Genomic DNA, 21,887 nt, shown 5'->3' on the forward strand with positions numbered 1-21,887 from the left:
TTCCTGATGCTTTTATTTCTATGGGATAAGTCCCTAGTAATGGGATTGCTGGGTCAAAGGGTATGTGTATTTTAAATTTGAATATGAATTGCAACACTGCCTTCCAACAACTATGAAACACTTCCTATTTCCACCAGCGGTGTATGTGAGTACCTTTCCCATTACCATCTCTGCCATGTGCTGTAGCTTTTTAAATATTTGTTCATCTGATGGGTGTAAGTACCATCTCATTTCAAGTTTGCATATCCTTGACTAATAGTAAATTTGAGCATCTTTCCATTTGTGTGCTGGCTACTTGGGTTTGCTTTTTTATGAATTGCATATTTATGTATGTTGCCCTTTTTATTGAACCATTTCTATGTTTTATTTCAATTTTTAAGTTCTCATTGAACATTATAGACATATTTTTTATCATTTGTATTATAAATATGTTTTCAGTTGTATGACTTGTCCATGACATGCTTACTCTTTTTCTTAAGATTTTATTTATTTCTTTATTTATTTGAGAGAGAGAGAGCAAGGGCAAGAAGGGGGAGGGGCACAGGGAGAGGGAGAGACAGAATCTCAATCAGACTCCGCGCTAAGCGGAGCCCAATATGGGGCTCCGTCTCAGAACCCTGAGATCATGACCTGAGCTGAAATCAAGAGTCAGACCTTAATTGACTGAGCCACCCAGGTGCCCCCGTGACATACTCACTTTGATTCTCAAACCCCCAACTGGAATTCTAAGAAGAATTGTATTAAATTTATATATTAACTTTTGGGGCATTGTCATTTTTATAATGTTATTTATGTCTTCTCATCCTGGATCATGACATGCTTTTCCATTTGTTTAGATGTTGTTTGAGTTTTTAATGATTTATAGTTTTATTTATCTAGAACTTAAGCTTTATTTTTAGATTTTTTTCTAACCAGGTCATGGTTTTGGGTGTCATTCTAAATATTTTTTTCTGCTGGTAGACTTTTGTAAATATATAATCATGTCATCAGCAAAAAGAATAGTTTTATACTTTTTTCCTGTTATACCATTTTATTCTTTTGTGTACTTAGAGCATCTAAGAGTCTTAGTATTAATTACTAAGGATTATAACTTGCCTCCCTGTCTCATTTCTGATTTTAAATAAAAATGGTTTCGGTGTTTTGCTCTTAAGAGAATTTATCACAATAATTTCCTTTTATCGTTGCTTTGTTTAGGGCTGTTATTAGGAATCCTGAAGAGTTTTATCAAATGTCTTTTTATTATCAATTGACATAATCGTATTTTTCTGCAGCAAATTGTTGATATCACTTGTTATGTTGATAGATTTCTTAATATGTAAGTATCCTTACATTTCTGGAATAAATCTAATGTAATCAAACTGTACTTCTCTTTGGCAAATTTCTGGATTCCATGTCCTGGTGTTTTATTTAGAATTTTTACATCTCTATTCATCAGTGAAATTTATCTATTGTTTTACAGTTTTCTTTTATATCTTTATCAGATTTGCATATTAAAGTTATATCAGTGAGGTTTTTTAAATCTTTTTTCTTTGGCCTATAAAAGTTTAAATCAGAGGAGCGCCTGGGTGGCTCAGTCGGTTAAGCATCGGACTCTTGGTTTCCGCTCAGGTCGTGATCTCAGGGTTATGGGATCCAGTCCCAAGTCCAGCTCCCTGCTCAGCGAGGAGTCTGCTTGAGATTCTCTTACTCTTCCTCTCCCTCTGCCCTTCCCCTACCAATGCACGCAGGCCTGTGCTTGCTCTCTCTCTCTCTGTCTCTCTCAAATAAATAAACCTTTAAAAAAAAAAAAAAGTTTAAATCAGAGTTAAAATTAGTTCTCAGTGTTTCCGGAGACATAAAGCAGATACTTAGGTCCTACCCAGACTTGCTATATAGGAATTTCCAAGGAAGAGACCTAGTCATCTGGGCCTTTTATAAGCATCCCAGGTTATTCCTGTCATTAGAGAAGATGGAACGGTGGTTTTTAAAACTTTGAATTAAGGTTAGAGAAAACTCAGCTATGTGTGCCTCTGGTTCTGAGCCTTTTTAAATCACCTTTCTGATTCTTCTGTAATAATTATCTACTTCAATTTTGTTTTCTTTTTGGGCTGTCTATATTTTCCTAAGAAATCATCATCAGATCTGATACCACAGATATGACTGGTGCTTTTTTCTTATGCTTTTAATTTATTCTGGTTGTGTTTCCTTTCACATTACTTCCTTTTATCTCTAATTGGGCTTACAAGCATTTTTCAATCTTAAAAACAAAAACAAAACAGCAGCTATTGGATATGTTCACCCATCCTATAATTTTTTCACTATCTATATTACTGATTTTAGTTTTATTTTTGTATTTTTATTAATTTAGTCACTTGGTTTCTTTTGTTGGTCTTTTTCCTAAGGAGAATACTTGGTTCTTCATACTTATTTAATAATGCAGGCATCTAGGGCTTGAGTCATAAAGATTTCTTTCATGCCATGGGTTTATTGTTTTTAATTTTTGTAACAAAGTATCTTGTTTAATAGGAACTCCTAAAGGCTTTTAAAGAAGCTTTCAGTCTCTGCTCTTAACAGTTTACTATTTGTTGATTCGATACTGTGATAAAAGATACTACTTCACCCTGAATGTGCGTCAGGGTTTTAGATGAACTCTTTCAGGAAGGTAATGTGTAATTTGTTGAGTTTTAGTTTCATTTTTATAAATGACACTCCTGTAGCTTTAAACAGTTAATGTGTCTGCTTAAGAAGTTTATTGATACTCCTTGGGTTACAGATCCCTACTAAGAGCTTGAGCTAAAAATAATGCCTAGAAATTTGAAAAATAATCTCCAGAAATTTGGAAAATTTTATCAGCAGGATATAAAATGTAAAGATGCTGATAGAAGTGAGACTACAAAAGTCATTCAAACTATGTGCAGTGAAGTTATTGAACTAATCATTTTTTAAGGCAGAGCTGTCCCCTTCTAAACGGAAGGCTGTCAACAATAACCTTTAGTGCATTGGTCCATTTGTTTGCCAGAAAATAGTATTTATAAAGATGTACATGTTCTTGACATCAAGTTTGCTGACAAGTGCATTTTCTCCAAATGTGGAACTACGAGACTTAGCACTAAGTAATATAGTCTTGCCTTCTCTTTGAAAGCTTTTGGCTCCACCTTAGGTATCTTGCTTCAGGCCAGTGGGGAGGATATTCTCAACACCTTGACGCTAGTGAACAAAGTGGGATCTCTGCCAATCGAGTGAGGTTGGAAAAGAAGGACAGATAACTAGCTTTTCTTTTGACTTGAAATTAGGCCCTGCCTTCAGGCCTTCAGGGGAGGTCTAGATAAAACCAGAATAATCTTTGTCCATCGGGAAGCACTTAAACTTGTAGAGTAAATTTTTTCTAATGTGGCTTTTATTCATAGCCAAGAGGAATTCAGATGTGATGGGGGGGACTCCCTACCTGGCTGCTTTTACAGCCCCAGAATTTAGAGTTCCTCCTTGAATTCTGCATAAACATTGCTACCCTGTTTCTAGATGAATTAATTGGTTGTGGGGAGAGGTGGGTAAGAGGTTGAGCGTTCATAGGGAAACTGGCAGGCTGTTTCCAGGACCAACCAAGGATGTCCTTCTGGTGGTGGTGTCCTTCTGGACCAGAGAGAAATTATTACCATGACCCTCCCCAAAGACTTCTCAGTTTTTGCCAGACAACTGTGAATTACATGGACAAGAAGAAAACAATACCATAGACTCAATGGCAAGCCAAGATGGAATCCATCCCCCTTCGGCAAATACTTTAATCACAAGAGGTCTTGAGCTGAAGTTGAGTAACTTTTTGGTTTAGAAGTAGAGACTTCAACTTGACCATCTTTGTTTCTGAATGATGCATTTTTTCTGTAGATTCATGGATCCTCCCTGGAACTATGGGCTTACAACTCAGGCTGTCAAGTACATAACCAGTGAACTGTAGCTCAGATAGGGAAACTCGGTGGCTCTGAGGTACCTGGGCAAAAGGAGATGACTGGGGACCTTCTATCTGTCGATGCAGTAGACAGCTTTTAGGCTGTAAAATGGAACAAAGAAGCAGTTGTTTGATAAGATTTCTGAAGGTTTTGGAGAAAGCCCGTACTCTGCTCTTAGCTATAATGTTACTGTGAAGAACGTTCTCCTGCGAGACAGATGCCTGGTTCTTACAGTGGCCCATGTATGAGTCTCATTCCCCTGCTCCACCCTCACAAAAGAGAAGACAACAGTGACGACAAAGGTTGGCAGGGTGACTGGATGGATGTATGAGGATGGGAGAATTGACTTGACCAATAGCAGCCTTTGTTGGAGAGCCAGGAGAGAAACAATGAGGATGGTATAGGTGTTGACAATGGAGAGGTTCTTAAGCGTATAGAATTTCCTGTGGCTGTCTCACCTAAGTAGAGTGGTGTCCACCCGCTGTGTACTCTGAGGTCTGGTTGTGGCATCGTGTCGACCTGACTACCTTTTAGAAACAACCTCTGAACTGTCATATCCAGAGTCACAGATAACCCTAATACATTGCCTAATAAAACTGTTATTTTTATTGTTATAGGTAAAATAAATGTGTTTGTCTTTGGTTCAGCTCTGGGTGAGGAAGTCCCTGACTCGGGAGGCATGAGTTTCAGCCATATTCCACCTCCCCTTCTTATGCTCCCCTTCTGATGTCCTGAGCATCACAGGTGATCACTGGGGTCTTTTGCTCTCAGCTCACAGGACCAAGATCTTGTCCTCCTCTGAGTGTGTCAGCATGGTATAATCCTAGATTGGCTGCATCGTGAGTAAAAATAGGATGTTTGCTGCTCTGCTGGCCGACATGGTAGGAATTAGTTTAACCCTAACCCTACCCCGACCCCTGTCCCTCCCTGGGTAAAGATGCTGCCCAGATCACCTTCCTCATTCTTCCTGGCAAAATTCACATTCAAATGGGGCTCCTCCCCTTCTGCTCTTCATTTCCCCAACCTAACACTGCCCCCTGCCCTCACCCACAGCTTTTACCTGTGGAGACAAGTTGATTTAAGCACTGGGGGGTGGTATCCTGGCTCTTAAAGCGGAAGCCTATGTATTGGGTGCAGTGACTAAAGAAAAAAGCGGCCATCTACCCTTTTCTCCAATCCTTGGTCATAAGAAGAATGTTGCTAGTGATAGATGCTCCTTTGGACTGTGGTCCAGCCCCATTCCTGATCAGTTAGGGGACACATCGGAGGTTAACTGCATCTCAGGGCATTCTCCAAACTGGAAGCATGTCGTACACCAGGCAGGCAGCTTCTGCTTCTGACCAGGGCTGGATCCCTTCATAGTTCTTTTCCCTGCTTTTTGTCATCAGAAGAGCTGATCTTCTTAGCAATTCCCTCCCCCAGAGGTTGCTATCTTAGAAGCAGAGAATCATTTTTAATTGGTTTGTTTACTTCTAAGTCCCCCTCATTAGAGGCAGGGTTTTACTTATATTCGGCTCATCTCCTTTCTCTTGCTTGGTAGAACGATGTTTAGTAACATTAAAATGAAACCAGCCTTGCGGTTAACATCTACTGACAAATCTAATTCGTTTCTTTAAAACATAATATTCCAAACTTAAACATGCTCAGTGTTCATTAGACATGCAAACATCTAAACACACAGCTTAGAATAAAGGAAAATATAAAATCTCTTTCTGGAGTGAAACACAATCCCTGCTGAATATCTTGTGAAGACTTTTAGTCGAGTCCAAGGTGACTCTCCTAAGATGTGGTGTCTTCCATCTAAAAGCAAAGACTCCCGAGAGTTAACGGGGCAGACTGTCCAGGTTTGGAGACAGTGGACTTAAACTGAGTAGATGTTTGCTTCCTTTTTATCCAAGTCCTGATCTTTTTTTTTTTTTTAATCTCACTAGCTTTCTTAGTATGTCCTGTGTCAGTGGCTGCTTCAGTTCCATTTTGGAATTAGGCAGCTTTCAATATCAAGTTAAGTAGTATGATTCTCACCTCCCCCAAGCAGAGCTTGCTGCCTTCACACTTCACTGCAGCAAAGTTATGGTGATTCTCTAAGATGAGTACCTTTCTCTCCCTCTCTCTCTCTCTCCCCCCCTTACTGTTCTCTCATGGGTGTTGATAGCACCCAGGGTGTCTGTGTCCCTTTAAAGATCCCTAGGGGCTGCAATTCACTTGTGACTGTTGAGTCAGCATAATCCAAAGGAATGACAGGCAAAGCAAAATCAGATATTCTCTAAAAATCACACAAATTGGAAAACTCTAAAACTTTTTAAAACATATGATTTTCTCAGCCATTTTCCTGCCACAGTTTTAAAATAAATGATTACTAGTTTTGTGATTCAACTCATTTTAGAGACAATATTTATGATGTCATGACAGGAAGTTTTCTGTTTTTCTTTACAGAGTCATAGGTCTTAAGTCTAAGATGAGAATGACTTTTTCTGCTTTAATTTTGCTTACATTTCTTACGATCATCTAAAATAACAATCTAATACATTTTCTTTGGACTATGAGTTATCACTTTTGTTATGATAAAATAATACATGTGAAAGAAATTTTTTTAGTATTTTAAGTGAATTTCTGTGAAATGCTTTTAAAAAATTGATTTTGGCTGGGGTGAGAAAGATATATCACTCTTTTTAGTTAGTCGTTTGATAAGGATTTAAAAATAATAAGTTGATACCTACTTGTCTTCATTCAAAATGCATAAAATAAGTTGTAATTCTAGAATGTAACTTAGCCAACATTGATGACCTGAATGAAATGAATGACAGGACCCAGGAAGACTGTAGATTAAAATAACACTCATTCTGGACTAGGGAGTCAGGACCTGTGGGTGAAAGTCCTTGGCATGGCTTGTCTCTAGCTCTGCATCCTTAGACCAATAACTAAACCTCTCTGATATAAGTTTCATTATCAGTACAATAAGTGTCATTATCTATGATTTGATAACTAAAATTGAAGGCTGTTTAATTTTATCCTAATCTTTGCAGATTGGTCATGTCATTTTATGGCTTTAAGTATGTGCAAAATTCAACCTACTCACAGAGAGCATATGAATATCCCTTACATACAAACAACAGCAAATGCTCATGGCAGGCTTCTCCTTCCCTCCCCTCCGTTCTGATCTGGCTGGTAATGTGGGCTCCGACAGTGTCCCGGCCTGTGGGTCCCTGCCCCCGCCTGCTCCTCCCCATCCTGCCTTCTCTGTCCTTGCTCAATGGCTGCAACAGCATTCTGGTTCTCCCAGGACCAGACTGGGTAGTGCCACACCTCTCAGCCTGGGCTCCTGTCACTTTGTCACAGTCCACGGTGATCCCCACCTACTTAGAGGTCCAGGGATTGTCCTTTTTCTCACCACTCTCTTGAATGGGGTGAAGAAAAGTTTACTGTCACTTAATCAATGCAAAAGAAAACAGCTTGATGAGCATTAATTGAGTGCCGTGAGTGAAGCACAGTCACTATCCTCAGTTTATAATCTGATAAAGACACACACACAAAGCATAATTTCAATAAGATATAATCAATGCCATGATAACAAACAGAGAATGTTACAGAAACATGAAGTCTAGTGGTTGGTCTCTGAAAGGTTCTAAGAGATTATGTATAAGAGGGAGGAAAAGAGCAGCATGAACTGGAACTAAGGTGTGAAAATCATGTGGAATTCTTAGGAACCTACACAGAAACAGACAAACCTATACCAACATGTCATTATGATCCAAAGTACATAGTGAACATTAGGATTCACTCTTGCTGAAAACATAAGTTTTCAATTCCTTTGGGCAAATACCATGGATCTCAGTTGCTCAATTATATGGTAAGGGTATGTTTAGTTTTTTAGGAAACCATCCAGCGGTCTACCAAGGTGGCTGTAACAGTTTGCATTCCCACCAGCAGTGAATGAGAGTTCCTGTGGCTCTGCACCGTGGTCAGCATTTGGTGGTGTCAGTGTTCTGGATTTTGGCCAATCTGAGAGGTATGCCGTGGTATCCCCTTGTAGTTTTAATTTGCATTTCCCTGATGACACGTGCATTTCCCTGCATTTCATATGCTTGCTTGCCATCTGTATATCTTCTTTGCTGAGGTGTCTGTTAAGGTCTTTAACTCATTTTTTTTAATCGGGTTGTTTTTTTACTGTTGAGTTTTAAAAAATCTTTGTATGTTTTGGATAACAGTCCTTTCTCAGATGTGCCTTTTGCTAGTATTTTCTTCCAATCTGTGGCTTGTCTTCTTATTCTCTTGACACATCTTTTATTTCAATTTGTGCATCTAACAATCTTTGTATAAGAATAGAAACAACTTTCAGTCACCTTTGTTCACTTAACTAATAAACATAATTTTAAGTTATCCTAAACAGACATAATTAATTAAGTTCTTTACATGCCTGAAACTATGTAAAAATTTAGTACATCTCAGTCTTTCATATATTCCAAATGACTGACACAGCAGTCTTACAAGGACTGATAAGGACTTTCTAAACTTTCTGATCATTTAAATCTTCTTAAGCACTTAAACTTATTAGCCCTGAAAATATAATAATTCAAAATTATTATGTAGCTCAAATTATCTTATATATTTGAATACAATTTGCAATCAAATTAAGTTATGCTTTTCAAACTAAAATTATAAGAGTACTATCAAATAAGTGTTTAAATTCAAGTCACAAAAGTAGTTGTCAGATTGTCTTACTATGTCTCTATACATAGTAGAGACTTAGGGTTTTAAGCAGTTAAGGAATAAACACATTGATTATCCCAAGGTTATACATCTTATCCATAAATTTAACAAAAAAGCATTGATACTATATTTCTTTGCTGGGGCTTCCATAACAACATACCACAGACTGAGTGACTTAAACAACAGAACTGTATTTCCTCACAGTTCTAGAGATCAGAAGTCTGACCCAAGGTTAGGTTTTTTCTGAGGGCTGTGAGGGAAAATCCATGCCTCTTCCCTACTTCTTGGTGATTCCCTGGCAATCCTTAGGGATCCTTGGATTGCAGATGCCTCACTTTGATTTCTTCTTCTTCTTCACATGGCAGGCGGCTCCCGGGTGGCTCAATCGGTAGAGCATATGATTCTTGATCTCAAGGTTATGAGGGTTATGAGTTTGAGCCCCTCATTGGGTGTAGAGATGACTCAAAAATAAAGATCTTAAAAAAAAAAGTTCTTCTTCACATGGCATTCTCCATGGGAAGAGTTCTCATACTCTTACCATGTGATCCAGCAATCGAAGTCCTTGGTATTTACCCAAAGGAATTGAAAATGTATGTCCACACAAAAACCTGTGCACTAATGTTTGCAGAAGCTTTATTCATAATTGCCAAAACTTGAAGTAACTGAGATGTCCAGTTCAGTGGGTGAGTGGATAAATAAATTATGGCACATCCCAACAATGGGATATTACTCAGTGCTAAAAAGAAATGAGTTATCAAGCCATGAAGACATGGAGGAACTTTAAATGCACATTACTGAATGAGCGCCAATCTGAAAGGGTCATATACTGTAGGATTCCAACTATATGACATTCTGGAAAAGGCAAAACTATGGAGACATGTCATAAAAGACCAGTGGTGGTTAGAGATTGTGAGAGGGATGAATAGTCAGAGCACAGAGGACCTGTCGGCAATGGAAATCCTGTGTATGATGCTATAATGGTAGAAATGTGCCATTATACCTTTGTAAAAATCCATAGAATGTACAACACCAAGAGTGAACTCTAAACTGTGGACTTTGGGTGATAATGATGTGTCAGTGTAGGTTCATTGATTATGATATATGTATCGCTCTAATGCAGGATATTGATAGTGGGGGAAGCTGTGTGTGTGGAGGGGGGAGGACAGGGGCTAAATAGGAACTCTGCACTTTCCACTCAGTTTTGTTGTGAACCTAAAACTACTCTAAAATAAAGTTTATTAATTAAAAAAACTATACTAAAATACATAAAGTAGAAATGATCCATATAGAAATTCAGTATAGGAAATGATCCATGCCCTTTGGTTCTAGGAGCGTGTAAAGTGCTTGAGAGCAGAAATTATTCTTATTTATTGATATATATCCAGTATCTCACATAGTGCTTAATAAATAGTCAACAGATGACGGTTGAATGAACGAATGGATGGGTGGATGACTGAATAAGAGGTATAGTACAATAAACCTCTGGAAGAGGAAGAGTCCTTCTAACAGAATTCTTTTGCTTAGGCAGATTAACTCAGTGTAGAGAGGAAAGTGACCTTGCCCACACACGTAGTTTTGGGTTGCTGTCTGCATGGCAGATCAGCCTAGTGTATAAGCACAGAGAAGAGCAGAAATGTCCAGAGCAGCAGTGGAATAGATTGGAGCCTGATACATCAGAACAGTGAAGGTCTGGGAGTCAGGCTTCAAATCTCAGTTCATTCAAAGTCCATAGAAAGTTGTTAGGTTGCCTTGGTAGTTTTATTTGGAAAAATGTTCTTTTGCTTATTATTGTTAACCAGCAAATAAAAATTGTTTTGGATTCCTTGGGATGACCAGCATCAGAGATAATTAGTGTTTGTACCATGAATAACCCAAGTGCTTGGTCAAGGTCATACCTGTACCTGAGGTCAGGCCCCTTTGAGCCCCGTCAATCTAGCTGCCAAGCCAAACTGGGCCAGGGCCCTGATTTGCTCTCTTCTGAGGCTCCAACTTTAATCCAAATGAATATTGTAATTATAGGATATCAAAGAGAGCCCCAGTCTAGAAAGATTACGCAGTCCTTCTCATAAACAGTTGAATAAGAATTAAAAGTCGATTGATTCAGCATGTGATTCTCTATAATGAATCTCTAAAAACTGTTAAAATATGACTTTGGAACTTACATATCTGAACTTTCCAGTCCATAATTGACAAACACACAAAGTGTTGAAGGAACATAGTTCTCAACAATCTACTTATGGAGTATTCCTGGTGTAGATTATCCATAAGGTCTATAGTTTTCTCAAGAAAAATAGAGCAGGATGTTGGATGCTGTATTTATTTGTCCATCTGCCATTGAAGGCCACGCTGGTTGCTTCTTTACAAGTTATGCATATTACAAATGGGAATTCTTTACCAGGAGAATTTTCATAGAAAAGGGATTCACATCCAGCCCATCAGCATATTTATTGTTCTACTTCCAAAATATGCCCCAGTCCATCTACTGCTTTCTTTCTCCACTGCTTACTGTTCTAGTCCAAGCCACCACCTCTCACTAGCCTCCTGCCCATTCTACTTTTCCGTCTGCCCCCAATCCATTCATTTCCACATCCTGGCGAGTCATGTTTAAAATATCAAAACTGCCCGCTTTGAAATCTCTAGTGGCTTTCCATGGCCATTCAAAGGAAACCCAAACTCTCTCTGGTGGCTGGTCTTGCCCAAACTCACCTCCCTGGCTCCTATCACACCCACATTCCTGCCCCTTACTCGCTGTCCTCCAGCGCCACTCTGACTTGCTTTCTGCAAGCCAGGCCCTTGCCCTTCCTGGCCCCTCTGCCTGGAACAGTCTGATTCCAGTTCTTTTCCTGGCTGACTCGCTTGTCATCCAGGCCTGTGCTTCCCAAAGGATGGCCTTCCCTAAACTCCCCAACTCAAAAGGCCCTCCCTGCCCTTCCCAGTCACTCTCCCTCCTCTCCATTTTATTTCCTTCCCAGCCCATTTTGTTACTGAAAATGTCATGTTTGTCTCTTTGTTTCTTTTCTTAATGTCTGCCTTCTCACTGCCTGAACACCCCAAGGAAACATATATCTTCGTCCTGCCTCTGCTAAATCCCCTGTGCCTAGAGCAGTGCCTGGCATAAAATACATGTGCATTTGGATAAGTGAATACATAGATAGACACAGATATGTCTATATATTCGTTCAATAAATATATTTATTTTAATGTTTATATATTCATTTAATCTATATTCATATATGTTGTAGATGAATGAATAAATATCCCTGAAGATTTTTTCCATATCCAGTTTTTATCATGACTTGGAATGTTGGAGCAGATGGAATAATCATTTCTAAGTGTAGGAGCTGGGTTAGAATCAAGGCAGCAACATAAGAAAACAATAAAGGATTTTGTCTCTTTCCTATAACTTACTGCACTTTGAACATAGTTGGAATGACACCTACAATTACCATCGACTCCTTGGCAAAATGCCTCCAGTGCCCCCAAGACAAGTTGTGGGTATGGGTGTGTGTTTCCGAATGTATTTTTGATATACCTTATTTAAAAGGGTTTTACTGCTATAAACTCCAAGCTGTAGTCCAAAGTTCTCATGCCTATACTTAAATCACACATATCCTTTGATTTTGGTGCTGGGATCTTTGGATTTCTCTTTCTTAACTCTCGTTTATCCACACATATAATGTCACTTTTAAGATGGCTTCAAGGGGAACGAACATCTGGAAATGACCACATTAAGTTCTGAAGTTAAGTTTCCCATAGATAGATTTATCTGTGGTCTCAGGAATTCGATCGTTGCTACTTCCTCCTTGCGGAGCTCCTCATTTCTATTTTTTATTCATATTTGCAATCGCAAAATATTTCTTTCAGCACTCACTGGGTAACAGGCACCATGCTCACCTCTCATATTAAAATAGCTAAGGAGACGGAGCCTACTTGGGTCTCATTGTCTGACATCATCATCTGCGGGATGGCCTTCTTATGCTGGAGCCTTAGCATTCTTCCCCACTCTGTCCCCAGCCATCGCCACTGCCTTGCTATACTCTCCAGGGGAGGGTGATGCTTACATTTTTATGGTGTGTTTCAGCAACTTGGAAGTATATACAGTATACTGGCTGCAATCTTGAATGTTGGCAACATTGAGTTTTCTTCTGTGGCAACTGAACACCAGATTGACAAGAGCCGCATTTCCAATCATGCGGCTCTGGAGAACTGTGAGTGTTATTATCTTCTGTTCAAAACTGCACTCGTGAAAAATGTCTAATGAAATACTGTAAGTGTCTCATAAAGATCATCTCAAGCAGTTGTGCTTATCTGGAATTCTAAAAAAGAATACTCTGACTCAGTTTGCGTAAAATGAAGTTTTTAAGGGCCAATATTTAAAACAGATCTTCATGCCTACAAATTAACTGTAGAGAACCTTTCTAAAGACTAGGCTTTCATGACTATTTTAGGAGCTATTTACATTTCAATGTAAATCACTAAAATTTAGGAAACTGATCTGAAAAGAGTTAAAGTTATTATTTTATAGATTCAGCATCTGTATCATTTTATAAGCAATAAAGACTTGTATATTTATTTTCATACTGGGTGGCTTTTATACTCACTCATCCTGGGTTGACTGATTTTGTGATCATTTTCTATATAAAAAAAGTGCATCATGGTATTTGCTTCAAATCAACTTTTCTGTCTAACTAGTAAAACTCGATGAATTATTACAATAACTTAAGGTTTCCCACTGATCTTGTGGTGGCATAGCTTTTTTATTTAGAATATACACTTTAAAAAATTTTTAATATGGTCATATGCCCCCATAATTGCAGATTTGTTATAAGTTTCATTCATAACTTAGGGAATCATGATATAAATTTTTATTTATACATATTTTTTCTGATTTATACTTAATGAGGAACAGAATGAGATGTTTTAGGGTAATTTCAGGGAACCAGATGCCAACGATCCTGGTCTGGACCTGTCCCTAGATCCCTATCATCTCCATCCCACTGTGTCTCTGGGACCAGCTTGGTAATACAGCAGGACTGAGATTGGCATGTAATGATTGGCATGGACCTGGGAACCTGTTCTGGTTTTTCATATATAAATAAAGTTAATTGGCACAGGAGGCCTTAGACTGATATTATTTATTTACTTATTTTCTGAGCCATGGAGCTCCCTCCAGCCCATGGTGAGCTGGGCCTTCTTTTAGCCAATGTGCTGCAGGCTGCATAGATTCCAGGCTGACTCTTCATTCAGCAAACGTAGTATTTTTTGGAGCCCATGGGCCAGTAGCTCCGAGCTGATCTGTAGCTCCCAGAAGTCCTCAGTTATCAGAAGCGGCAGGAAAAAACAGAAAACTCCAATGATGGATTCAAATCTCACCATTGATCATAATTAGAAGAGTTATCAGCCATGAATAGAATGATTTACAACAGAGATGTGTTGTAGGTATGAGTATACCTAGAAACTACCAAACTAAGAAATGACTTTGGTAATTGAGAAACTTTTTCTGTATAGGAGACAGTCATATGGGTCACAGAAGGTTAATATTAATATGAATATAGTTAAAATTAATTGAAGCACTTTCTGGAATAGCCATTCATGGAAAATAGAAATTTTGCTGACTTACTTAAAATGGTTTATAACTAAAGTTGCAAGGAATTATCTCGAAACCAAGGCCATGTTTCCTGATGGTTTTACAGGTGCATCGTTTCAATCAGGCACCAGTTCTAGTCTATTCTATCCCATAAATATCTCTCAAATCTAACTACTTCTCTTTATCTCCATTATCGTCATTCTCACTGAAGACAACATCACCTCTCACCTGAGCTAAGTGACCTCCCACTTGTTCCTTCTACATCAATTCTTGAACTTTTCCAGGCCATTCTCCACAGTTCATTCAGAAACCACTAAATGCATGTATCAGTGGGTTCTCTCAATCTCCCTCTCCCTCTCCTTGTACCTCTGTCCCTCCCTCTCCCTCTCCTCCTTCTATTTTCCCACTTAAATTTCTTGATTAGTTTCCCATTCCTTCTGGATAAAGTTGATCAAAACTAGAAGTTTTTCTCACAAGGTATTATACTTAGCAGTATATTCCCAGGTAAAATGCTTGGCATGTAGTAGACACTTAATAAATATATGTCAAATGAATGAACAATGTAGGAATAGAAATAGACATATTAATCAATGGGAGACACCCTTCAGAAACAGATCCAAGTAGAATTGCCGGAAATGGCATTACAAATCACTAGGGAATCTGTGCTGTAGTGACTGTGAACTGGCTAGCCATTTGGGGGAGGGGGGTTCGAATTCTTGTCATATACCATATACCAAAATGAATTCCAAACCTATATCAATTTAAATGCAAAAAAGTGATAAAAGTACAAGACAAAGTGCATTTATATAATTCTGAGATGAGAAAAGACTTGAAGGATTTTATGTGCAGAAAAGCAAAAGCAGAAAGGATTTTTTTTAATGGATATTTGACTACATAAAAATTAAAGACTTTTTCATACTACCAAAAGAAAAATAAATGAAATTGCAATACAAATGGAAAAATGAGAAAAAATATTTGCAGCATATATATAAGCAACATGTATGAGCTATAAAGAGCTCTTCTAAGCTGATTAGGAAAAGATAAATATATCAATGACAAAAGGCAGTTTATAAAATAAAAAACCACAAATTATTAATAAAAATAAGAAAAGAAGAAAGTATTTAGCTTCACTAGGAGTCAGTTAAAAACAAATTGAAAAACAAAGGCATTTTTTCCTATCAAATTGGTCATTTTCAAAAATCATAACCTGTGGTGTCCATGAAATTGCATTGAAATGATTGGTTTTTTACTTGGCTGATAATAATGTAATTGGTTCAGAGTCTTTGAAGAGCAGCTAGATAGTATATATCAAAATGCTTAAATATGTTTATATGCTCTGAACCAGTTGCTGAACTTAGGCAATTTATGCTAAGACAATGATACAAAACAGGAACACAGTTTCATACCCCAAATATTTATCCCGGCATTCTTTACAATTGTGAACATATGGAAATGACCTAAACATCCAACAGTTTAAAAATTATTGATATCATATGATATAGAGCAGAATATCATACAGCAAATTAAAATCATTTACAAGCAATATTTAACAAAATGAGAAATGCTTAAGGTATTTTAAGATGAAATGTATGTACAGACTAGCAGCTGTAAACATGCCTAAAAGGAAAGAAATGCAGAATGTTAACTTCAAAGGTAAGATTTCTGCAGTCAGCCTGTGTTACATCCACAGCCTGAAAAAAATTATTTTATTTAAGTAAAGTTCAATGATCTTAGCCACATAGCCAAGAAATAGCTTGTCCCAAATGCTAAAAGCAAATTCAAAATGTTGAAAATAATTTGAAAGGAGAACAACTGGTTTTAAAAAATAGTCTGTCATGTAATAGTTTGGGTTAAAGATGTTTATTATATTCAAAAATGAGTTTTCTTCACTGAATTTAAATATTTATTTAAAATTCCCTGTGATATTTATCATTAAATATAAATAAATGTTCCAGGCATCACATTTTAACAAAACTTTAGTCATTGAAATGTATAACTGAGAGGTAGTATGATAAAAAAATATATACTGGGGCGCCTGGGTGGCTCAGTTGTTAAGCGTCTGCCTTTCGCTCAGGTCATGATCCCAGGGTCCTGGGATCGAGCCCCGCATCGGGCTCCCTGCTCGGCAGGAAGCCTGCTTCTTCCTCTCCCACTCCCCCTGCTCATGTTCCCTCTCTCGTTGTCTCTCTCTGTCAAATAAATAAATAAAATCTTTAAAAAAATAAAAAATAAAAAACAAATATATATATATATATATATATATATATACTAATGTCAAGATATGGTTTATGCTTTTTTGGTTAAATATTGCAGAAGTTACATAAAATACATTTGTTTGGGTGTATCCCTGAAGTCTAAGTAATCTTCCAATTAATCTCTACATTTTGAAAATGTGTATATAATAATGGTATCGAAATTATCCTAAACCTATTCATTATGCTTTTAAATTATTTAACATAATTCAGTGAAATTATGTTTGGCATTACATAAACAACCACTGGCTTGTGGAAATGTTTTTCCCTCTGTCAACCAGTTCAGTTCGGGTTGTGCTATATTATGCGGCAGCCTACATTTGACCAGTGAAGTAGAGAAAAATGGTCAAGAAGAACCAGGAGTACTACTGAATAGGAAATTATTTTTACATTATGAAGTCTTCCCATATTTATTTCATGTCATTTGAAGAAGGTAAACCGAGACATTTTCATTCTATGGTAAGTTACTCCGTTGCCATGACTTTTTCTAACAATACCTCTGTTTACTTCTTTTAGCCGCTTCTCTGCTTTGCATTCAGGCAGATGAGCTACAAGAAGCTCTCACCTCCCACTGTGTGGTCACTAGAGGAGAAACCATCATACGACCCAATACTGTAGAAAAAGCCACTGATGTCCGAGATGCTATGGCGAAAACTTTATATGGGCGTCTCTTTAGTTGGATAGTCAATCGTATTAACAGCTTATTGAAGCATGGCACATCACTAAGGTAAAAATTCTTATGGAAACATTTTTTTCCCCAAATGTCAGATGATGCAAATCTATTTTCTAATTTACTGATTTGTATATGAGTGCCTCTGAAGATGTTCCTAATTGTTATCATGTAATTATTAAAGTTCTCTTTCAGTAGATCTGCTTTAGTTCCTAGTAGCACTTTATTGGGCCAGATAGCTATAAAATTTTTAAAGTGCTGGGACACAAAAACTGTAGCAACATGAATGAACATAATAGAAAGTGAATTTTTAATGTGACATCTTATCCATGTATATGTTCTTTTAATAAGAAGGTGTATTATGAAGTATATACCACTTGATACTTGCATAAAATGTCATTTTAGCAGGGTTTTGGGTTTGTTTTTTTTTTTTGTATGTTTGCTTTGTTCTAAGGGATCAAATTAAATCTTGAAGGCAAAGGAAAACTTTCTCTTATATTTTAACTCTCACTATAACCCTGTAAGGGTAGGTCTTATGACCTGAAATGAAATTTGGTTCAGAAATGCTCTAAATAAATAGTAAATGATAGAGCCCATATATGAGCGATAATGTTATCTGACCATAAGTCTATGCCCTCATCTTAGAAATAAGAATCACAGCCACCATTAACTGAGTGCTCTCTATGTGCCAGGCATCGTGCATAGATAAAAGTCCCTACATTTACACCTAAAGCTTTGTTCTGCCACAAATTATACAATCTGTAGAAATTTGTATACAAAAAAATAAGATCGTTGCCAACTTTAAGTCACCTCACTCACGTTTACTTACTAAGCATAAAAGACCATTTTATACACATTTTGGGTGAGTAATTCACTGTCATTTTTCCACTAAAATACATACCACACCATAGTATTATCCAAAATGCCTAAGAGATTGTCCATTATTCCTCCATGTTCTTAACTCTCTATCCCTCAAAATTGCTTCTTGCCTCCCTGCTAAATTGTAGCCTATCTGACTGGGTCAGCAAATCAAAAATCCAATTTGCCCATTAGGATTTAACGGTCAAAATAGTTTGTATGTTCATTGGTAGCCATCTGTGGGATGCCAAACTTTCAGATGAAAATGGAAACATTCAAGAATTTTCAATATCTGTATATTCCACAAACAACCTCATTTTGTTAGTTATCATCTGCATGTGTGGCCCCTAAGTGGTACCTGGAAGGGTCTGACTTCCAAACAGGCGATCTGCTGAAAATTCCACTATAGCCTATTCACTACTTAGTAACTTTCTTTTCCATACAATAAAGGAAGCTATCCAAATCGTAGATTGTTAAATTTTTTACAGAATGTTTAAGAAACGAAAATAATGTCATTCAAATAGTTTAGTTCAATCTGGAAAGATTTACATTAAGATTTTGAAGAGCCTGCATTCTGCGCCAGGCTTTGCCGCTAATTTGTTGCACAACCCTGGGCAAGTCACTGCCTTTCTCTGCATCTTGTCTTCTTCAGCCTGTTCAATAAAGGTGTGGAATGACAAGTCAGTGGTCTTAATTGTTGGTAGGTATCTTGGAGCCTTTTAAGAATCTCTTGAAAACTACGTTCTTCGCTCCAAAATAAAAAATGGACATATTTCTACATACCCACCAAAATATGGCACATGATTGTGATTCCAGACCCTTGAAGGCCATTAGCCAATCCCAGTTTAAGAATCCCTGAACGAGGTCATCTCTAAGGTCCTCCTGGCTCTAACACATTTTTAGACAAGTTAAATATCTATCTCAGTGGGATCCTGTGGGACTACAGTTTTTTAAAAGAATAATAATTTTGACTAAACCAGTGTAAATTTATACTTACTCTGCATAAATAGGAATATTCAGAAGTACCTGGATAGCTTTCTGTTTGTCGATCCCATCACAGAGTGTTCTGTAACTTTGCATTCTAAGTTCAGTTAGTTCTTCCAAATAGAGAGAGCATCCTTCACTTCCCAGCATGCAGCTGACAACAGTCATTTCCAAATCACTTCCTCACACAGCACTAAGAGTTAACCTAGGTTACATAAATAGTGAGTACAGAGAGATGTTTGTACTCTCTTTTTTTTTTCAAGTAGGCTCCACACTGGGCTCGAACTCATGACCCTGAGATCAAGACCCGAGCTGAAACCAAGAGTCGAACGCTCAACCAACTGAGCCCCCCAGGTGCCCCTGTTCTCTCCTTTTTAAATTCACATGAAAAAAACTTTGCAATGCTATTTCTTGGAGGAGGGGCAACCTTTTGACCCAGTATCTAACTTTTAATGAACAGAGAGGTAACCATTATGGAGGAACAGGAAAAACATGCATTTGGAATATTTAACTATAAAATAGTTATTTAGGGCCCCTAGGTGGCTCAGTCGGTTAAGCGTCTGCCTTCAGCTCAAGTCACGATCCTGGAGTCTTGGGATCAAGCCCCTCGTCGGGCTCCCCGCTCAGCAGGGAGTCTGCTTCTCCCTCTGCCTCTCTCCTGCTCATGTTCTCTCTCTTTCACTCTCTCTCTCTCTCAAATAAATAAATGAAATCTTTTTAAAAAATAATAAAAATAATAAAATAGTATTTAATTGCATTTTTAAGTATTTGATTATAAAATAAATTCAAATATATTTATATCTTTCTCCAGGTTACCATTTATTCTATATTAAATAATTATGAATGAATAACTCAAAAATAAATAATGATTCTTTAAAAGAGGTAAAATATTTTTAGCAAGATGTTTTAATTGTCCTAAAGTGAAAGGTTAAAGATACTCTTACACAGAATTTTTGCTTTTCTGGTATAGTTTTTATTGAACATATTTTTGCTGTGTTCTGAGTGCTGGCCAGGTTTCCCTATGATTCATGTCTTACTTAGGGCTATGATCTTGCACCCATGAACCTACAGGAGAAAGTATAGGGGCTGTTTCTGTAGTACAAGGAAAATCGTGTATCTTTTACATATTAAAATTAATGCTACCTACTTTATATTCTATGGAGAAATTTTTCACTCTTTGTCTTGGTAGTAGTTTCTTAGCTAAATCACAAAATTATCCTCTGAGATACCCTGCTTTACATTCCCTCTTAAGAAAGTAAGAACTCAAAATAATGCCTCTTTAATTTTCCAGTGGGAATGGTGATGAACTGAGCATTGGCATTCTGGATATATTTGGCTTCGAAAATTTCAAAAAAAATTCCTTTGAGCAGCTGTGCATTAACATTGCAAATGAGCAAATTCAGTATTATTTCAATCAACACGTGTTCACATGGGAACAGGTAAGTCAAGGTACTATAAAGATGCATGCATATGTGTGTGTTATATGCAGAATTGTACTAATGAAGCAGGACTTCAGTCATAGTTTTCAAGCCTTAAACATATAGGCAAAGGAAGGATTTCCTTTTCTCCATGCCCGTAGTAAAAACAAAAACAAAACCAGAAAACAAGTATGAATTTAGTGTGTCTCAAAGTGTGATGTTGAATGCCCTCCATTGAAAATCAATGCACCTTTCTGCAAAACTTAGCAAGTCTGAGCCCGTGTAAACAAAGAAGTTTCCTTTGGAAATTTAAGGAAGCCAGATGTATCCAACTGTTTCTCTTTCTGTAGACTGCATAGCTGAAATTCTGTGTGAAATTTAAATACCCATCTAAAATGCATTAAACTTCAGAATTCCAGTAACTAGGCAACAGAACACAAGATAATGGGTTTGTTGCAAATGCCAAACGGCAATTTTGTCAGGGTACAACGTGTAATTTATGATTCAGCTTCAAAAATCAGAGACTTACTTGAATTGCATTTGGCAAAGCTGTAGTATTAAAATTATTTAAACTATTTTATCAAGTCTAAAAGAAGCGGTCATATTTTATATCGTTTAGTATGTCATTGGTCTCCCCAAAATAATAATATGAAATTGTTTTGTGCATACTGATTAGAACCGAAGTTTTTATTTAAATTGGAGATAAATTAGAGGTACAAACCTCTTTTGATTCAAAATATTTAGGTTTATTGAGAATTTACTTTAAAATTGCATTGTGGAAACGCTAGTAGCAAAAGAAAACATTTAGATCTTGACATTTCTTGGGCCAAAAAAAAAGGGGGGGGAGCAAAAATGTAAGATTTTTATCTGTGTTTGCATAGCTCTCATCCACCCCAGGATCTGTTCCATCAAATATTCATTCCTTCTCTTCTTTCTCATTCTCTGTCTCTGGCTTTGTCTCTGTCTCTGTCTGTCTCTCTCTGCTTCTCTCTCTCCACTAGGGCCATCCCTCAGCCTAGATACATAATGAAATCTTTAAAAAAAAAAAAAAGAGCCCTTCTCCAACTTGCTTATCTCCATGGCCTCTGTCTTCTCTTCACAGCCAAACTTCTTGAAAGCATATTCGGTATTCATTGCGCTGGATTGATCTCTTCCCGATCTGCATACGCTGAGTCTATAGCATCTGGTTCTGACTTCCCCCACCCTAATGGAATGGGCCTTTCCAATCTCATCGGTTATTATTAGTATCAGAAACATTTTAGTCTCTACATTATCAGCCTCTCTGTAATTTTCAACCCTGTTGGCAGATTCGTGTTTCTGGAAAACCCCTCCTTTGGCATCCCAAATACCATCTTTCTGTTACTCATCCTGTACCGTCCCATAGATCTGTAGTTCTCAATCCTGGCTGCATATTAGAATGACTTGGGTAATTTTCTTCTTCAGTGAGTGACATTTCTGTCCACCCACTTACTCAAGCCGAAAAATGTC

General features: G+C 37.4%; 1 protein-coding gene across 1 annotated transcript in view; it reads left to right on the plus strand.

The window, feature by feature from the left end:
• MYO3A (myosin IIIA) overlaps positions 1–21,887 on the plus strand; it is a 230,374-nt gene that overhangs the window by 114,675 nt on the left and 93,812 nt on the right. Inside the window, exons 16-18 of the mRNA XM_078074084.1 lie at positions 12,712–12,838; positions 16,986–17,196; positions 20,273–20,420. Of these exons, the coding sequence (XP_077930210.1) occupies positions 12,712–12,838; positions 16,986–17,196; positions 20,273–20,420 (486 nt within the window). The remainder of the gene's footprint in view (positions 1–12,711; positions 12,839–16,985; positions 17,197–20,272; positions 20,421–21,887) is intronic.

The sequence above is a fragment of the Halichoerus grypus genome, chromosome 6 (assembly GCF_964656455.1).
Source record: "Halichoerus grypus chromosome 6, mHalGry1.hap1.1, whole genome shotgun sequence".
Classification (NCBI taxonomy): Eukaryota; Metazoa; Chordata; class Mammalia; order Carnivora; family Phocidae; genus Halichoerus; species Halichoerus grypus.